The sequence below is a fragment of the Prinia subflava genome, chromosome 4 (assembly GCF_021018805.1).
Source record: "Prinia subflava isolate CZ2003 ecotype Zambia chromosome 4, Cam_Psub_1.2, whole genome shotgun sequence".
Taxonomy (NCBI): domain Eukaryota; kingdom Metazoa; phylum Chordata; class Aves; order Passeriformes; family Cisticolidae; genus Prinia; species Prinia subflava.
In genome coordinates this window covers 71,299,532-71,319,769 of record NC_086250.1, presented here as the reverse complement: position 1 = coordinate 71,319,769, position 20,238 = coordinate 71,299,532, and the positions used below count along the sequence as shown (strand labels likewise).

At 47.8% G+C, this 20,238-nt stretch overlaps 1 protein-coding gene across 1 annotated transcript in view; it reads left to right on the top strand.

Moving 5' to 3' along the window:
- PLXNA4 (plexin A4) overlaps nucleotides 1-20,238 on the top strand; it is a 445,535-nt gene that overhangs the window by 409,094 nt on the left and 16,203 nt on the right. Inside the window, exons 26-30 of the mRNA XM_063397126.1 lie at nucleotides 7,485-7,588; nucleotides 10,001-10,100; nucleotides 11,879-12,069; nucleotides 14,565-14,734; nucleotides 18,240-18,452. Of these exons, the coding sequence (XP_063253196.1) occupies nucleotides 7,485-7,588; nucleotides 10,001-10,100; nucleotides 11,879-12,069; nucleotides 14,565-14,734; nucleotides 18,240-18,452 (778 nt within the window). The remainder of the gene's footprint in view (nucleotides 1-7,484; nucleotides 7,589-10,000; nucleotides 10,101-11,878; nucleotides 12,070-14,564; nucleotides 14,735-18,239; nucleotides 18,453-20,238) is intronic.

The following is a 20,238-nucleotide window of genomic DNA, read 5'->3' as shown; positions in this document are numbered from 1 at the left end:
TCATGAGGCAGACCCCTTGTTATGAAAGGTGCATTTGTTTTTCACCATCAGAATAGATTATTGTGTTAAAGGGACTTCTCATTCTCAAAATAGCTTTGTATGGGAGCTTGTGAATTACTTTTTAGCAGAAAGAAATGACAGGCCAGCTATGGCTCTATCCACACACAGTGACAGGGCAGAGGGGACATTATAGGGATAATAATGGCTTTTTTGGGGTCTTTCTCCTTTTTCTCCACCAAACCTCACTGTATGAAAACCCCATGGAACAATACAAATGCATGATATTTAGAGCTTGCAGGACAGACAGGGAGGATACTGTACTGTCAGACACACAAAATGCCTCCCCATACTCCTGAGCAGCACAAGAACTTTAAATTCTGTGCTTTAACTGTTACAGTAAAAACTTTGAACACCACACACTGCTAAGCAAATTCACGTTTAGCCTGGAAAGCTTAAGACTCAAATTGTTTAACCTTGACAAACACAAATACTCATAATTTGCTAGTTATGTTAATATTCAAGCCTACTCTGAAAACACTTAAAGTTTCAGTAATGAAGCCACAGAAAACAGATTTCCTGGCTTAGGGAATCTTTGGCCCTGAGGACTTGAAAAGTCCAGTACCCTGCTTTTCTGCCCACAGAATTCATCTTGGGCAAGGTTCTGGAAAAGGCATGAGTGGGACTGTTTTGGTTTTTTTTGCCAAAGACCCCTGGAAAAAGGATACATGAATTGAGGAGTGAGTGTCTGAGTTTGGGGTCCACAGGCAGGTGTGGTACCACACCTGAAGGATTCTATAAAAAATGCAGAAAAAATCTGCTGAGGGCATTGCTGAGGTGTCTGGTGGAGGGCTGAGGACTCCATTGTGGCTGAATCTGCCAGAATTTGCCCTCAGTGACCTTCAGTGAAAGAGACTGGGTTGGGAAATGATGGAGTCTATAAAACCAGCTGAGCTGTAGAGGAACCAAAAGGAGAAGGAATGGACCGAGGCCAAGAAACAACTCACAGCAGTAATGAAGGCAGGAATGAGAGGTCAGGGATTAAAGTTAAGTGTCTGAGTGTGTGTCTGTGTAGGGGAGGGAGGAGTTCCTGACAGAAATTGCTCATCAAAGGCAGTTAGAATAACGAAACAAGCTGCCAAAACCAGCAGCAGTAAAGAACAGATCACGTACATCATCCAGAAAAGAGCCACGACAGCTCTGGAGCTGCTGTGAGCCGGCAGGGCAGGGGTGAGGGGTGGGCTGAGCATGAGGGAAGGCAGGGCAGGGTGCCAGGGCACAGTAGAGCAGAGGAATGGGGCTCACAGCCACGTCTCCTGACCTGTCTGGTGTGTCCAGGGAGCTCAGTTCCTTCAGATCTCAGGCTGGGTGTGGCTGGGAAGGGTTTGTTCTGCTGTGAAGATGAAGGATGTGTCCATAATGAGATGCAGGAATTTTACCTGCGTGTTGTAAATACAGGGATTAATTGGATTCTGCTGTAGTTCTGAGAACCAGAAGTGTGTGTGTGTGCAGGGCCCCAGCTGGAGCCTGACAATTCTGCATCCAGGATTGCTGCTTTTTAAGAAATATTGACCAGACTGGACAGGGGCTTGAAGCAACCTGTTCTGCTGGAAGCTGTCCATAGAGAGGGGTTGGAACTTTCAGATCCCTGCCCACCCAGCCCAGTCTGAGGTTCTGTGACCTCCTGAGTGGTGCTGAGGAGCAGAAAGTTCCAGAAAGTTGGCATGGGCATGTGCACCCCTCAGAGAACAGCCTCGCCCACAGTGACAACAGACTGGCTAACGAGCAGCTCTGGCCAGGATGAGGCAGTTGGGGTAAAAAACAATTAAAATGCAAATAAAAACCCCCTTATCCAGTGGAAGAGGCTCGCCAGCAGCAATGCAGATAACAAGGTGGGAGGAACAGGGCTGGCATGAGTGAAACAGGAACAAGAGAATCCACAACCCACCCATAGCCCCATCCCAGCTTTTCCACAGGGAAATGATGCTCGTTGGCACCTGGCATCCTTCAGACATGCTGAGGGCAGCAAGGGGAGAGCTGAAAGCACTGCTGGCCCTCAGGAATCATCACAGAGCCCTCAGGATCAGCCTGAGCTGGATGCTGGGGGCTGCAGAGGGGCTGGAGCAGAGCAGATGGCTGCAATCTGGCCTTGGAAACCTGTGGCTCTCAAACAGCAGCCTCGTTTCCTGCTCCCATCACCATTTTCTGGGCTTTCTGTCCACGCTCAGGCCAGATTGCTCACAAGGCAGAAAGCAAACAAGCTAATGAGTTGTTTTGAGCTGTTAAACGCAGGGTAGCTGCAGGCAGAGGGACTTGTGCGTGTGGCAAATGTCACAATGTTTGGCAGTTGCCCAGGAAACTCCTGGAGGGGGTTGTCAGCTGAAAACCTTTATTTTGGACACCCTGAGGTTACGTTTTAGTCCAAACCCCCCCAAATTGCAGCCCTCTGATGAAAGACTTCTTTCCACAGTGGTGATTTTTTGTTATTGCCATTTTTAAAAGATCTCTCCTGCACATGGAGCGCCCCAGCTCTGGGAAAACATTAGGGTGTGAGGGTCACAAAACAGGAATGTGGCTTCATGCTGAGGTGTTTGCTCTTCCCTGGGTTTTGGGTGCTGTTTGGAAGGGAGTGCTGAGGTGGTGGCTTGGCTTGCTCTCAGTGATTTCTCTCAGGTTCATTGTGTCAGGTGAGATTTCACCTCCTCCCCAGCCCTGCAGTGCTGGGATGTGGGGCTCATTTAAACTGGAAATGTTTAAACTTGGTCTGACTTTAGCATACATAGGGTAAGACAGACAGTTTGCATTTATCTCACCTGAAGACAGCCTGGGAGAGCTGGGGATGCCCAGCCTGGAGGAGACTCCAGAGAGACTTTAGAGCCCCTTCCAGTGCCTAAAGGGGCTCCAGGAGAGCTGGAGAGGGACTTTGGGCAAGGGCCTGGAGTGTCAGGACAAGGGAAAATGGTTTTAAACTAAAAGAAGGGGGGTTTTAGGTTAGGTTTTAAGAAAGAAATCCTTTACTCTGAGGATGATGAGGCCCCAGAGAAGCTGTGGCTGCCCCTGGATCCCTGGAAGTGTCCAAGACCAGGTTGGATGGGGCTTGGAGCAACCTGGGACAGTGGAAGGTGTCCCTGCCCAGGGCAGGGGTGGCACTGGATGGGATTTAAGATCCTTTCCAAACCAGTCTATGATTCTATGATTCACTCCAAACAGGACGAAATATTTCTCTGGCATTTTTCAGCTCCATGTTCTGAGATAAACTTTTATTTCCAGCCATGGCCCTTCCTCCACCCCAGAAACAGAGCTGAGTTTCTCCTCTCCTCCTGGACCTGGATCAGAGGGAAGGCAGGAGGGATGTGTAACATCTTCTGTAGGATTTGAGGTGCAGGGGGACATCTCACCATCTTCCCTCTCCCCACAGAGTTACTCCCTAGCCAGACATTGCTGCAGCTCAAAGAAGCACCTCGTTGTCAAAGGCCCCTGGAATTTCCTTTTTCCCAGTCAAGTTGAACAGAAAGGTTGTTTCTTAAAAAAAAAAAAAAAAAAAAAAAAAAAAAAAAAAAAAAAAAGAGAGAGAGAGAGAGGAAAAAAAAAGCAAAGAAGAAGTAATTCCTGCGTGCAATAAAAAGATACACTATCTGCTGAATGAAATATAAAGGCTTCACAGCAGCTGTCTCCTGAGTTTGCATTTACCACTGCTCCTGATTGGAAGGCTTGATAAAGTTAATGGGATTTTTACCTCCCTCCCCCTCTCCTCCCTCTCTCTGGAAGGTGGAAGTGTAACAAATTGGATTGGAGTGTGTCTGTCCTTTGTGCGGGCTCAGAGGAGTGCTCAGATCCCAGCAGAGAGGGGACAGGGAGCTGCCAGCGAGGACAGGGCTGACAGGGCTCACTTAATGCTCTGGAGATGGATGGCAGGGTCACCTTTTCCCTTCCCATTCCTTGGCAGTTCCTTGCAGATCTGCTTGTGCTCCCTGAGCTGGTGGAGAAGGGGAGCAGTGAGGCCAGGAAGAATTGGGGGCAGCTGGGGGTCCTTTGTCATTGCTCAGGTGCTCAGTGAAGCATCAGAGGTGAAGTGATTTGTGTTTGGGCAGGGAAATCAGGCTGCAAAACTGAAACTGGAAGCTGTAAGGCTCTCCTGAAGGTTTTCCTCCTTGTCCCGTGCAGTCAGACTGGTCCTGACTCTTCCTCACACGACCCCTCCCTGCAGGAAGGCCAAGGAGAGGGCTCAGGAGTCCCCTGAGTTTGTGCACAAAAGGAAACATCTCAGGATGTCCCTGGATCAGAGGGAAATCTGCTCTGAGCACCTTTCCCAGCCCTGGGGCACAAATAAAGCCCAGAGTGAGGAAAGCTGAGCCCGGTGCAACACCAAGAACCCGAGCATCCCTCCCAAAACACGAGCGTGTGTCTCTCCAAAGGCGAGTCAGGGGAGATAAGGACCACAGGGACACGCAGAGCCACGAAGGAGAGAAGTCCAAGTGACACTGTCCCCATGACCACATGAGGAAGGCACACAAGAAACCCTCTGTGACAGCAGAATTGCCTTTGCTGTTGAGTGGGGCAATTTTAAGAGCCCCATTTCCCATCCCAGCCCAAACTCCTGCATTTTTTGCTCTTCAAGCAGTGCCAGGGACCTGTTAGATGGCAGAAACCTGGTCCAGGTGGGAAGGAGCAGAGAGCATCATCCTCAGACTCCACCAGGGTGATGTAGGTGAGGATCTGAGGAGCTGGAGTAGGCAAAGGGCAGTTCAGGATCAGTGCTCAGCCAACACAACCTTTGCTCACCCTGAGTATCTCCAGCCAAAGCAACACCCAGCAATAAACACAGTTGCTGACCTCTTCCTGCTAATTTAAATGAATAATAAAGGCAAGTGCAGCTTTCCCATTGCATTTTAATTATGTGATAAGAAAAGTGCTGAAACCAAAAGAAATTTGCAACGGTCCTTGCACTTTTATATTAGGAAAAACAAGCAAGGGTGGCAGGTGATGTCTCCATATCCAAGAGTTCATTTTAATTAACTCCTGCAAATGAATGGGCTTTTTGCTGTGGCTCTGGCTAAGCTGTGTTTGGTTGGGTCACTGTGACTGAAATGTGACAACCAAGAGGAGAGCTCTGAATGGTCCAGGTTGCCCGTGATGAAGGCACAGCTTTCTCTGACACAGAATTTCTCTCCTTTTGGTCACATTTATGTTTTCCTTGCTTCAGGCAAGTCTGTGAGTCCTCTGTGGGGAAGCTGTGGCAATCCACCTCGGGACTCCACGATCTTAGAAGTCTTTTCTAACCTTAATGATTCTGTCATTTCATGGAGCGTTCTTCAAGGCTTGAGCAAGAAAAATAATGGCACCCTGGGAAGTGAGGGGCTGCTCCAGTGCTGCAGGAATTCATCATTCCACGGTAGAGGCTGGAGAAGTGGCAGAAGCAGGAGCCCTTCTGCCCACAGGCAGGTGCTGAAGGCTTGTAAAATTTACATCCTCCACGGAGCAAAGGTTGGATCTGTCCCTGGATTTTCCCCACCTTGTACCTCTGATTTTATTGCCTAATATCAAAAGAGAAAATCTCTTACAGCAGTGTTAAAATAGTAAAATAGAAAGCAGGCCTTTTTTTGGAAGCTTCCAGGTGTCCCAGTGGTCATGGGTGAACCTGGTGTTGCCTTTTTACAAGTTTTATAAGTTTAACAAATTATCATATCTGACAAACACTGGCCAATTAGGAGAGCAGTTGGTAATTTTTCCCTGGGTATTGCCCCATTGGAATTGGTCCAGGGTTTCTTTGCTCCGTTTCTTGTTGTGTCTTCTCAGATTCTGACTGGAAAACAAAGTGTTCTTCTTGTAGGTCCTCTTCTAACTAAACAGTATTTCAGAAATGTGTTAGAAGCTTAGCTTATTATTCTAAAAATCTAAGAGGAAGGGCAGGAAAAACCCAAGGAGCTATATAACTATGGAATAGTAATTTACAGAGCTGTGAATGTATGGAAAATGTATAAAAAACAAAAATCTGTGGGCATGGCTATGCCTGTACCTAAGGTCTTCCTGGTGCCCATTCATGGATTTGAGATGCCAGAAGCATTTTAGGGGCACCAATGGGCATGAGCTGAGCCTAGCACAGGTTCTGTGCCCAACCAGACACTGCTGTGCCCAGGGCAGCCCTCTCTGGGCTGGGTCCTGGCAGGGACAGGGGTCTCAGGCACTGCTGAAGGCTCTGTCTGTGCTGCCAAAGTTGAGAGGACCAGGATTTCTCTCCCTGGATCAAGTGGCATTTGCTCCTGTCCCACGGGGATGGCAAACACAGGCAGGGACAGGCTGGCCTTGGGAACAGCCGTGTTGGAGCACGAGGGAGCTGTGAGTGAATGAAGAGCTCAGCATTGTGAATGATCAGGGTGTAGAGGTGATGAGTGGTGTGCTCACACAGGAGCATCCACACGGATTCTGGGCACGGGGAGTGCCAGGCTGCGTCTCCCTGTGATGCCATTTGGTTTTTGCTTTTTTTTTTTCTTTTATATCTTCCCTGTATTCTTTACACATATATTGGTAGCTCTGTAACCTGTTGTATTAGTGGCTAGTTTTCCCAGTAATTTTCCATGGCCTTTCCCTAGGCAGAAAGACAAAAATTCCAGATCCCCAAGCCCCAGGAAGTGCAGGATCCCTGAGCTATCTTGGTTCTTTTTGGGATCCAAGGCTGAGAACAACTCTTTGAGATACATTCTCTTGGACAAAGTACAGCCAGTGCTGAGGGGGGTGATACATTGGGAAGGCTGGCCTGAAACAGAGACTAGACAGAGCTAAGAGAATAAAGTAAATATTTATTAAAAGGTCTTTAGGGTACACCTTGAGCAGGACAAGAGCCTGGCCAGGGCTGCACCCAAGGTGGACCCAAAATGGTCACAAAATGGACAAATGGTCACCAGGTCTCACAAATTTATAAGTTTTGGTCCATTTGCATATTGGGATTTAATTGTCCAATTACAGCTTCAGGTTGTGAGGTCCCATCCTTCTTGTTCCTCCCTTCAGTTGTTTGTGCTTTTGGGCTGAAAGTTGTCCTTGGTCTTCAGCAGAAAAGGATTTGTTTTCTGTCCCTGCTCTGTGCAGAGCTGAGTGACCCTGACTGTGAGCTCAGAGCTGCACCTCTGGGCAGCACAGAGTCTGGAAAACATGAAAGATAAAACTGAAGGCATCAAGGGGGCTCCAGAGAAGGGGCTTGACCTGGGGAGCGAATTGCATCACCACTTGTCCTCCTAATTGCAGTTTTTTATCAATTATGCTAATCTCCCAAAACCTATAAAAATGTACTCTCCCCTGGGAGCGGTGGACTTCTGTGGGCATCTTTCCATAACTGCCCCTGAAGGCCTTGAAATTATATTTTCTATCTATTACTCTTATATTATCTTACATTACAGCTCTTACATTACCTCCTTACTAAAACGACCTCGAGTTTCATTTCCAGGCTGGGAAAAAGGCAGCAGCTGCCTCAGTTGCCCCTGTTCTCCTTGCAGAGTGGCGGCAGGCGAGCGGGGCGAGGATGATCCTCCAGGACGAGGACATCACCACCAAGATAGAGAACGACTGGAAGAGGCTCAACACTCTGGCACACTACCAGGTACCTGTGGGAGAGGGCTGGGTAGGAGTTAGATGTTCTTTCTGACAGAATAAAGAGCAAAATGTTATCCTGTTGCACAGGGAAGTGAATCAGGACTTCCTGGAAGTGTTCAAAAGCTTGCAGATGTGGCACTTGGGGACGTGGGTTAGTGGTGGCATTGGCAGTGCTGGGTGAAACCATTGCAGAGCCCAGCTGTTCATGATCTTAAAGGTCTTTTCCAACCCTAATAATCCTGTGGTTTTTATTATTCTAAGATGCAAAGGTAAAGAATGGTTGAGTGGGGAATAACTAGGCAGAACCCCCATGCTGAGCACACCCCTCCTGTGCTTGTCCCAATTATCCTGAACAATTCTAGAGAGGAAGCCATGGGTAGGAAAAAAATCTTCTTTCTGTCTCCAAGGACACCTCTGGTGAGTGGAGGTGGTGAAGAGGAGATGAGGACAACACAAGCTGACATTTCTCATGCAGACAAACAAATCCAAGGCCATCCATGCCCCCTTTTTCCAATGTATCCATGGCCTTTTAATGCAAGCAGGGTTCAGAAGGATGGAAGAGAGAAAAATGGAAAGAGGGAGCCTTGGTGACTGGAAAAAGGAGGTGGAAAACAGCATGGCTGGGGGCCATGGGGCAGTGGAGTTGTTATTACAGAGAACTCTTCTTTTTGATCCTTAACCTGGTCCAGGTGTCCTGCTCTGCTTCCCTCCATCCCTGCATGACCTGGAAATCCATAAGAGAGGGTTAGAGGTGTCTGAAAATGTCTTACACAAGCGGCAGATTTAATGAAAAAAGTGGAGTTTTGACCAAAAGACTTCTCCCTTGAAAAAAACACCAACAAAAAAGACCTCATTAAGTTTAATCCGATGCTGACAATTTTGTCATTTCCTCCATCACACCTCAGTAATCTCTCTTTCATAACAAGATTATTTTCTCTTGTCACTTAAGAGCTAAGCTGAGGAGGCAGCAAGCAATAATTTGAAAAGCAAACAAAACTTTTACTTCAGATTGACTGAAGCATTACTGGCAGATTTTGATTTTTTTTTATTTTTCCAGACAGAGCAAGGATGTTTCCTGCTTTATTTCATCAACAAACCAGGCATAATTTTTTCCCCTCTCTGTGCTTTTTCCATGTTTTCTTTGCTTCAGGCAACGAGCTCCCAGCAGTATGATGAGCTGGGCCAGGTCCTCAGGAAACATCATTTTCCTGGCTGTCCTGAAGGCTGACACGGAGCATGCTGGGACAGACACTGAGATTGCCTTTGCCTCAGTTTCCCCCATCTGTGGTGTGGGGCTAAAACTACAAAGAGCCAATAATTGCCTTCCATGATAGCTGCGGGGCTATTTAATTAGCCTCTGCAGTGCTTTGAAGATGAAAAACTCCATGCAAGTGCTAATTATTATTATTATTATTACACAGACAAGAGTTGGATGTCGTTAGAAGGGATTTTTTTTTTTGTACCCATCTCCTCTTTATGATGTCTTATTTATCACAGATGTTCCTGATATGGCTCTTTTGAGCCATGGGCTTGTTAACATTTCTGATATGGGACCCACATGATTGGCCTCGTTGTAGAAATGGAGAGTCTGGCTCCTTTAAAAAAGTCCTGTGGGCCCTCAAAGCCTTGTCCTGTGACATCCTGGGCATCAGCCACTCCAAACCTGCTGCTTTTCCACACCTGAGACCCTCTGACACCACAAAGAGAAAGAAGCTGTGGCAGTCCCTTCAGTCCAGCAGTGCGTTTGACACATGGAGGGGTGAGAGGTTGACAGGATCATAGTGGAAAATGCAGAATTTTTGAATTTTTGAACCCAGCCATCACCTGCAATCCAGGAGGAAAGAATGGAACATTTCACATCTGTTTTATCATCCTAATGGGACAGCCAAGCCTGTTTGAAGTAGCTCAGATGATTTTATTATTCTCACGCTCCTGCTCTGCCTAAGAGCTTCCCTGGGATGAACCTATTGTCAGATTTACTGAGGTTAATGCAAAAACCACCCCTGGAAGTGTTTAAAAGGCCTCTGGATGTGGCCCCTGGGGACATGGCTTAGTGGTGAACGCTGTGGTGCTGAGTTAATGGTTGAACTCTGTGATCTTAAAGGCCTTTTCCAACCTAAATGACTCAGTGACTCACATTGTCCTCACTGGGCGTTGAATCAGGGCCTGAATGGAGCAGAATCTGTTTGTCACCAGTTGTCCCTTTGTCCAAGCTCAGGATTCTGGCTGTGTAACAGCAGATTTTGTCCCTTTTTATTACTAGATCAACTAAACAAACAAAGAAAGAAACAAATTGAAGCTTTGAGGGCAAACTGTGCCCTGCCCACAGAGACACTGATTTGCAGCTCATGCTGCCCTGGGCATGGTCCTCAGCCACTTTTCAGAAGTTTATTGACAGAGTCCTTTTTGATTTCTGCAGGTCCCAGATGGATCTGTGGTAGCTTTGGTCTCCAAGCAAGTCACTGCCTACAATGCTGTCAACAACTCCACGGTGTCCCGGACGTCAGCCAGCAAGTATGGTAAGGGCTTGTGTGCTGGGATGGACTGGGAGAGCACTGGGAAGAGATCCCAAACATCACAGTGGTCACCAGACTCTGAGCACCAGCAGGGAGACTGATGGGCAGATGATGAGTTGGTGAAAGGAGGCAGGAGGGGAGGATTTAGCCATCTAAAAACTCTGGCATCTTGTTCAAACTGGTGATCTGAGTGGCTGGGTTGCTCTTGGGAAGTTCTCCTCCCTCAGTAATGAAAGGAGGCGTCTGTACAGTCAACTGCCAAATCACCACCTGCATCACCAAATGTCACTCCCAGAGTTTGAGGTCTTCATCAGCAGATCTCAAAGCAGGGGGCTGTTGTTCCCACTGTCCCCACGAGACAGCTGAGAGTGACACAGCAGTGAAAGGGACACCAGGTGGGAGCTCCTCTGCAGGGCCAAACTCCTGAGTGTCACCCACCCCCTCCCACACTTCCTCCCCTGCACCACGGTTCCCTCCAGTCCATGTCTCACTCAGGTGATGCTGGACAGCAAAGCAAAACATCCCTAAAGTGCAACCAGAGTGCTGCAACCCCCCCTCCAACCTGCTGTCATATCGCTTTATTAATATTTTTAATTTATAAAAGCATCTGCAATCCTTCTTACCCCCTTTATCTTAAGGGAAAGTGCAGTTACTCAATGTCCAGAGGTGCCCCCTTCCACTTTCTCCAAGGACATAAATGATCCATGAGGCCTTATTAATATTCATCCTCTTTGCCATGTTGTTGCAATTACTGAATAACACAGTGACCTTTGGAAAGGAAGACTTGAGGGGGGTTAATTTCTGTTGGATTTCTTTAATTCTTTTGCCATTTGATTTTTCAGGAGGAGGGAATAGGGAAGGAGGCAGGGGGAGGAGAAGATGTGGTGGGTCAAAAAGTGATTGTTAATTGCAATTAAGAAAACAGCATCCAGAGAGAAAAAGGGTATTCCATCTGATAATTAATATGTAGAGATTGGTAATGCATTAATGAGGCTGATTCAGATCTTGCTACAGAAAGGTGCAACCCTTCTGATAATTATGGTTGGAAAAGGCAACATTGCTGGAAGGTCAGGGAGAGGGGAATGCCTTGTGCCATCACTCAGAGGCAAAGAAAGGTAAATTTTGGAGGTTAAAAGAAATCTTGGAGAGAAAATTTGTGGATGTCCACCTGGGGGTTCTGGCTGATTTCTGTCAAAACAAGATTTTGGAGCAGGGAGTGAGGAGCATGGCTGGGCAGGAATTTTGTTTGCTTTGACACCAAGGGAGGGAGGGGAGGCAGCTCCTTCTAAACCTGGGGATGAGGAGCTAAATACGAGATCACATTAGAGACACCAATATTTTTATGTCAAGCAGCATGGCACAGCATGGATAAAAATATGGGAAAACCAGTCCCATAAGGAACTGGTTACCAAAAGGAACTGGTGCTACCCTCTGAATCAGTCCTGGGAAGTGTCTGACACTGACAGTGCCTCTTGCCAGGGAATGTGGTGAGAAGCAAAGATTATGAACAACTGGAAATCAGTGTCTAAACCTCATTTAATTAAATAGTGTAGACATTGACACCACACCTGGCTTGGTGACACCGCTTGCCTTTGCTGAGTCAACCATGCAGACAATATCTCAAAAATGAGTTTGATGGCACGCCACCGGCGTGATTCCTGAAAATGCCAACCCCAAGGGCTGCAGAGGCACGTGGAGACCACCCCTGGCTCTGTGTCTCTGCAGAAAACATGATCCACTGTTTTCTCTGCAGAGAACATGATCCACTGTTTTCTCTGCAGAGAACATGATCCGCTACACGGGCAGCCCCGACAGCCTCCGCTCGCGCACGCCCATGATCACGCCCGACCTGGAGAGCGGCGTCAAGATGTGGCACCTGGTCAAGAACCACGAGCATGGGGACCAAAAAGAGGGGGACCGGGGCAGCAAGATGGTTTCTGAGATCTACCTGACCAGGTTACTGGCCACCAAGGTATGTGGTGGGGGGCGTGGGGGGCAGGGGGTTTGAGGGTGTGGAGGAATTTCTTGCCAGCAAAAAGGGAGAGGCTACTGAAAGGTTGTCAAAGTTGGGTTAAAAGAGAAGAACAGGGGGGAAGTAGAGCAAGAGGTGAGTTCCAAGCATGTAGGGAAGGAGCATGAGCTTTGAAAGCAGAGTAGAAAAAAGAGACACTGGAAAAGCAATGAGGAGTAACAATCCAGGACCATGAGACTGGTGGAAAAGCACAGCAGGAGGTGGTGGAGTTGTTGATTGTACAGGTTTGTAATTTGTACCAAAACTGAGCAAGTGAAGAGCCAGGGTAGGTGCTCAGAGCAGGCTCCAAAGATGTGTCAGGCCTCACAGTCTGAAATGGCTCCTATATCACAAAATCCTGAGTTTTGTGGTACAAATCCTTTTCCACATTTCCCCAGTAAACACTCTTGTGCTGATGACTTGGAGAGGGTTACATTGACCTTACAGTGAGACAGCATGCACAGAGAGAAAATACAGATTAAATCAAGTGTGGGCAGAGCAGGGACATCCTGACCTGAGTCTCTAAACACATCCATATCTTAGACTTTTTTCATTTTTTGTCAGGGTATTAACAGGCACAAACACAATTCCACGTGTTCACACGAATGCTGCGTGAGTTTGCCTATCAGAAACATTTCCATCTCTAGTTTAAGTCCTACTTTCCAGATTTACCTGCTCATTTATTCCTCAGCTCTTTTTGCCTCTGATGTCTGGCTCTCTCTGCAGCCCCACTCAGGCTGTCTGAGCTGCAGAGGGATTTGGAGGAAAGGTGGCTTTGTCTTTAGCCCCTGGTCCATGCCCCATTCCCTGGCATCAGGAGGCTTTTATGGATCACACGACGTGTGAAAAATGTTGAAAAAGGAAAGTGTTGCTCCCCAGGGCTCGGGCCCCAGCTGGTGTAGACCAGCAAGCATTGGACTGGTGCTGATTTATGTTGTCTGGGGATATGGCTCCTACCCCACCACTGAACTGCTTTTGCTTTCTGTTCTGGGTCACAAACTCAACACTTGGGTTGGTTTTTTTGTTGGATACTGTTGGGGGTTTTTTGGTTTTTGTGTTTTTGGGTTTTTTTTTGTGGAGATGACAGGAAAGCAGCTGCAAAACCTGCACAGCAACAGAAAGAGTGGGAAGGTTGAGGTTTTATTGTTTCCCCTCTTGGGCCAAGCAATTTTCTTTTCTCATTGTGACCATTTGAGGGAGGGAAAGAGGGAGAGCAGTTGCTGTAATACAATCCCCAGGAATACTTTGTTCAACTAACACTGATTTTTATTCTGGTAAATCCCTGACCTCTGATACCTAAGAGCCTCTTCCCTGAAAGCCTCGGAGGTTTTCGTGGCGTTTGTGAGGGTGAGCATGTAGAGAACTGATTCCCTCCAGGAACTGAACCCGGGGGCAGCTCCTCCGTGTCAGACCAAGAGGATTTCCCCTCCGGAGCCCTTTCTGAGTCAGACATGTGCTGCAGGGCTTTGTTCACTCCCCAGGAGCTCCCAAAAGCAAAAGGTGCCCCTGTTTGTTTCCCAAAGAATAAATCAAGCAGTGAATGAGCCAGGGACACCAGCTTTCTAATTAAGTGTTTGTTAGCTCTGGGTAAACTTGAGCCACTCTGGTGGAACCCAGGGCTTTGTTTCTAGGAAGGAGACATTTCTTCCCCAGGTCTTTGGAGAAAGGGCAGAGTTTTATCTTGCAGGAAAGGAAATTTTTCATATCAGGGAATGTTTGTTGGAGATTCAGTTGATTTTTGGTTATTTTAGCAGCTGTATTGTCCACACATAAATGCCTGTGAAGCTCTGGTGACAGAGAAAACGTGCCCTGCCTGGTTCCACCCCAAACCCAGCCTAGAACTCCTCAGCTGTCCCCTTCTCCCAGCCTGGTCACCCTCAGATATTCCAGCTCCTCTCCTTCCTACTAAAACTCCTCACAAGGGTGACTCTCCAAGCCCTGGATCTGGGATTCTCCTGCCAGTGGGGAATAAAAGATGAGGAAGCCTCTTGGGAATGTAGTTTGTGTTATTTAGGACACTGGTTACACATTAACCACGACCTCTCGAGGTTCTCTCCACCCTTTTGTCTCCATGGCACCTTCTGCTGTGCTCTGCAGCCTAAAACTTCTCTTCCCAGCCTAAAAAGTGGCCCTGGGTGAAGGCCAGCCTGGAAAATGGCTGGATTTTGTCTCATGGATGCACTGAAGCATTGAGAATGGGATGCAGAGAGAGGAATCTGTGTGGAAATGAAGTGTAATGGTTCTTGTGACAATAAACATTCCTGCTTAAAGACACCTGTATGGAAATTCCCAGCTCGTGTCACATTTAACTGTGGATTTTAGATGGCCCTCACTTTTCAATCACACCTTGGTCTGATCCACAGACATGCCCTGTTTTCAGTGGGGTACCAAACTTCAAGGTCCTCTGCCCACTTGTTACCTCATGCTCTTCTTTCCTTCCTTCCTTTTCCCCCCAGGGCACCCTCCAGAAGTTCGTGGACGACCTCTTTGAGACCATCTTCAGCACTGCTCACCGTGGCAGTGCCCTGCCCCTGGCCATCAAGTACATGTTTGATTTCCTGGATGAGCAGGCAGACAAGCACAACATCCACGACCCCCACGTGCGGCACACCTGGAAGAGCAACTGGTGAGTGAGGGAGACAGCCCAGGAAGGAGAGGAGAGGGAAGCGTGTCTGGGATCTGACTGCTGGGGAGCTGAGGACCCCGGTGTGGGGTTCAGAGGATGAGGCTCAGTCTTGCCAAGTCAATGGAGAAGTCAGAAGATCCCAAAATCTAAAGGATTTTGTCAGGGTCGGAGCACTTTCGCTAAACAGGCCCCACTTTGCCCTGTGTTGCATGGAAATGGCAGGGTTTGTGAGGGATTTGATGAGGAAAAATGAAGTTTTGAATCGCTGCAGTGCCCAGGATCACATAGGAATATCTAGGAAGGCATGGGAGAGGATTCAACACTATTGGCTTCATCTGCACTGGGTGTTTTAATTCCCAGCTCTATTTGTTTGCCCACACTGAGGTATCTGAAAATTTTAAGGTATCAACAACATCCTCAGAGGACGTGGAGCACCCACAGGAGGCTTGTACCCTCCTGGGTGGGTACAGCTGGAGGCCAGGAGAGCATCTCCAACGGTACAAAGCATTTAAAGGGTCTGGAGCTGGATGTGAATCTTCTTTGGAGTGAGTAACAAAGGGTGACATCAGTGACAAAGGGTGACATCAGTGGCAAAGAGTGACATCAGTGGCAAACTGTGAATCAAGCCCCTGCTCCAGCTGCCAGCTCCTCCTCATCCCTGCAATGGGACAGCAGGAAAAATCAGGACCAGGGGAGAAAAACCTCCTCTCTGCCGAGTCTCCCCGTTGGATAGAGCTCCCTGGGGAATGGCTCCCTCCCCTTCTCCTGTGCAAACACGGGGACTAGAAAAGGAGCAGCAGAGGAGAGCCATGGGGCTCCCAGCTCATGCATTTTTTTCCCTTTTCCCTGCCATGCTGTTGGCAGATCGTCACAGCGCCGGTGACATAAAAAAAGAAACCCCATGCACCAAAGAGGCTTTCAACTAATGAAACATTAGCATATTATTAACATTATCTGCGGCACTAATCTAAGGCTGATTGCAGCCACTCAGCCTAAATGAGCAGGAGGTTTATTTAAGGGGGGGAGGGGGGAAGGCAGGAGTGTGTGCGTTTGTGGGAAAAGGGGCAGTGTGAAGAAATCTGTTCAATCAGATCAAATTAACTCAAAGTCACATCACAGGGCTTCATTATTAGCAGCCAGGGACAGCGTTCCCCATCCCCTCCCCACGCCCAGGCACACAAACACACCCCCTGCTCCTCACCGTGGCTGTGCCTGTCATCCAACACCTGCACCAGGACTTCTGCAAGGTTCCCTCGTCCACCTCATCCCCCCAGTGATGATTCTCCATTCCCGGCCTTAATTCCCACAACTCCATCATGTCTCATTGCCATTTTTTTACCTATTCTTCCCTAAGGCCCTGGGACAGGCTGTCCAGAAAAGCTGTGGCTGTCCAGAAAAGCTGTGGCTGCTCCATCCCTGAACTCTTCAAGTCCAGGTTGGATGGAGCTTGGAGCAACCTGGGACAGTGGAAGGTGTCCCTACACCAAGGGTGTAGAACTGGATGATCTATAAGGTCTCTTCCCACCCAAAGCACTCCATAATTCTGTGTTTTCCAGCATCTCCCTCTTCTCCTGGACTTGGCTGACAGGATTCCCTGTGTGGGGCTTTCCTTACATTTGTTCTGTGATTTTGCTGGCTCAGGAGAGTACACAGAGGTTTAGGAGAACACGGTGTCAACCCTCTGTCAAGAAGGTTGCTACTCAAAATCTATCAGACTTGGAGATGAATTTTTTACAGTGTTGTGAACACAGTGAGCAAATGGGAGGAACTGGGGAATTTATCCTGAATATCAGGAGAATTTGCTAAATGGAAAGATGCAGAGAGTGAAGGCAGACTTTAAAATCTGCCTGAGAGAGAGACAGGAGCTGGGCTCTGTGCTCAGTGACGCATCCCAGCCTGGGCCATGATCACTGCAGTGCATCTGCCCTGACAAAAAGGCTCGAGGCAAAGGCTGGAGGTATCTCACACAAGGTACCTCGGGGCATCTCATACAAATGAGCTGCTCTTTGGAGAAAGGGGGGGAAAGGGCTCTGGATAGCAACTGGAATTACATTTCCTTGGTTAGGGCAGATATATTTTCATATCAAAGGCTGTGATACGTGTTTCCCAATTCTTTTTCTTTTTTTTTTTTTATTTTTTCCTTGAGGCAACGGGGCTTTCCCTGTCATGTAGCAACTGCTTCCTGCTCAGGGTACTGGGTTCATGTGCAGGCTTGGCCTGGAGCAGTGGAGAGTGACAGAACGTGGTGTCCAAGCACACAGGCTGTGCCATGAGCATTCCCAGTCTCCACTGGGAGCTCTACCTACCTCTCCTCCCATGGGATTGCTATGAGGGCTGAAAGCCAAGTCCCTCAGTGACAAATGTGTAGAATCAAAGAATGGTTTGTGTTGGAAGGGACCTTAAAATCATCCAGTGCCACCCCTGCCATGGACAGGGACACCTCTCACTGTCCCAAGTTGCTCCAAGCCCTGTCCAAGCTGTTCTTGGACACTTCCAGGGATCCAGGAGCAGCCACAGCTTCTCTGAGCACCCTGTTCCAGTGCTTTGTGACCCATACCATAATAATTTTTGTGGGTTCAACACCTGTGTTCATCTGATGGAGCAACCAACAGGGTGAACTTTCCATTGCACCTTAACACAGAGAGAGTCAGGGTGTTTCTCGTCACCTAAATTATACTCCCATTAATTTAGGGGCACCTCCAACAAGATTGTGTTGACTGTAAGGCTCACAAAAGCTGCCTTGTCAGGATAACAGGGACAAAAGGTGACATCTCTACCATCCCTAGACTTTGTTGTGGAGGAATTCATTGCGTAGCTTTTGTCAGCCAAACCTTTTTTCTGACCTAGAGATGGGAGCTCCTGAGAGGCATCTTAAAAGATTTTATTCCCTTTTCAGTTTCATGAGAAGGGTGAGAGGGTACAGATGTTACAATTCACGCCATCAAAATCAGGAGCCAAACCATTTCCTAATTTGATAGAAGCTTGACAGAAGGCTCACACAGTATGCATTTGTATGCAAGTGTCACTATAGGACACGAAATAAGTCACACTGACTCCATGATTTGTCTGAAGGCTATAGAGTGATTTATTCAAAACACGATTCCTTTATATACTATTTACAGAGACCAGTATGTTTGGATGCCAAATTAACACCTCTTCAACCACATTGGTCAAGCCAAAGGGCCATCAAGAAGTCCCTCCTCTAAAAAGGAGTGAATAACAAAGATATAGTAAAGGAAACATCTCTGTTTGTGTACAGCAAATCGGCTGGGAAAGAAATTTCACAAACCAAAACATCTCAGGCATGAAATCAGGGCTACATGCAAACTTTAGGAATTCTCCACAAATCCATTTCCCACGGAAAATTTAAGCAAATTTTATCCCAGACCCCTCAAACCCACACCGTGATCTTTGGCTCCCGCCCGCCCGTGATGCCACACGGCGAGGCCCGTGAGCTATGCACTGACCTTGTCCCCTCCTGTCCCCTCTGCCACCCCTCCTGCAGCCTCCCCCTGCGCTTCTGGGTCAACATGATCAAGAACCCTCAGTTTGTCTTTGACATCCACAAGAACAGCATCACGGACGCCTGCCTGTCCGTGGTGGCGCAGACCTTCATGGACTCCTGCTCCACCTCCGAGCACCGCCTGGGCAAGGACTCCCCCTCCAACAAGCTCCTCTACGCCAAGGACATCCCCAGCTACAAGAACTGGGTGGAAAGGTGAGTTTTGGCTGTGGAATGGTGTGAAGTGGCACAGCCAGGCCCTGCTTTGAGGGTGGAGTAGGAGGCAGTGTCACTGTTGCTTTTGGGAACCGCCCCTGGGGCTTTTTTGTTTTTGGCTTTTGCTAAGTGGAAATCCCCACGTTAGCCTTTTATTCCTCTTGCCTTGCGGCAGAGATGGAAATTTAATTAATGGTGGGAGCTGAAGGTGTTTGTCATCATTGTTTCTTTTGAGGAGAAACTCTTGGGAAGTGGCAGAGGGAGGAAGGAAGGGGAGGTGATGTGTGTGAGCCCTGGGAAGCACACAGGCTTTCCACACAGGCCTGAAGTGGTTTGCTGCTCTCAGCATCATTGTGACAGTCCCCACTCTGCCTGGATCCCAAGGGATTTATAATTATCCCCCAGCAACTTCCCTTGGAGGCTCTTCTGTGCTTTGAGTGAGATGCCAGACAATTGTCAGGCTGAAGATCTTCAGGTATTTTATGTCAGGTCAGAGGTTTTTCCAAGCATTTTGTCCATACTTCCAAGACCTGTGGCTGTACTTCAACCTGCTGTACCAAGGGTCAGTGCCTGGCAAAGCTGCTCCACAGGGAATACAACCAAAACATCTATTCCTGCAGTGTGCTGGGGCTTCAGTTTCTGTAGGGTTTCCCCCAGGACAAGCAAACAGCACATCCTGTTCTTCATCCAGCAGGAGCTGTGCTTTGCTTTCCAATATTTTGCACTTGCCTGGCGTTATTGACAGGTTTGGGAACTGCACAGATGGGGAACGGTTGCTGCTCTGTAAACACAAAGGCGGGTTTATCCTACAGATCATTCCTGTGCCCTGCATCCAGCTTTCAGCAATCATTTCTCTGGATGACTTCCCAGACACAGCCTAAAATTGATACCGTGTCCTGCAGGTTGTGCAAGGCCTCTGCTGCTGCAGACACCTCACACTGTGCTATGAATCCCTGCGTTGCCTTTGCTGGGGATGGTTTTCTCTCATTTCGTGACCAGAGTGTGGCTGATCAAAGAGCTCCGTCCCCTACTCAGCACGAGGCAGAGTTTTTTCCAGCAGTCCTCCCATTGGTCTGTGATTTGTCTGGACAATTATTTTTAGATGTGGTTAAACACTTCAGCAAATGTCGTTTCTAGGCAACCTGCAAGGCTCTTATGAGCTACCTTGCTTAATTATGACCTACTTCTGGTACCGTGTCCAAGTTTCTTAGTATGTATTGAGGCTGATTGCTGGATTGACCTGGATAATGGGAAGCAAGTGTTGGAGGTTCCATTTGGAAATCAAGTTTGTACCAACAGTGACCCAAAGGTGTCATTCCTTAGTGATGCTTTAGCAACACTCTCTGTGGTTGTGTGGTTTCTGTGGACAAATAACATTTTCTGTCTCAAACTGGTTGATTTTATCCTGGGAGATTTGAGTGACAAACTGAGGTATTTAAGAGGAGAATGGGATATTTCTTTATGCAACAAACACCTTTTTTTTTTTTTTCCCCTCTGGATAAACAAAAGGCTGCCATTTTCATTTTGATTTTTTTCCAGTATTGATTTCACTTTACAACTTTTTGGAGCTAAATCCTGGTGCCCAGTGATCTCCAGCCATAGGTGCTGCATTTCCTTGGAAGTTTTCCCAAACAACTGGGTTTGCAAACGAGGTACATAACACCTCCTGCTGCTTGTAAACAGCCCTGGATTCCTGTCCCCAGCATGTGCTGGGTTGTTATCTGCACTGATGTCTGACAACTTGAACTGAAGCCCAAGGGGAGACTGCAGGTTTTGGAACATGGTT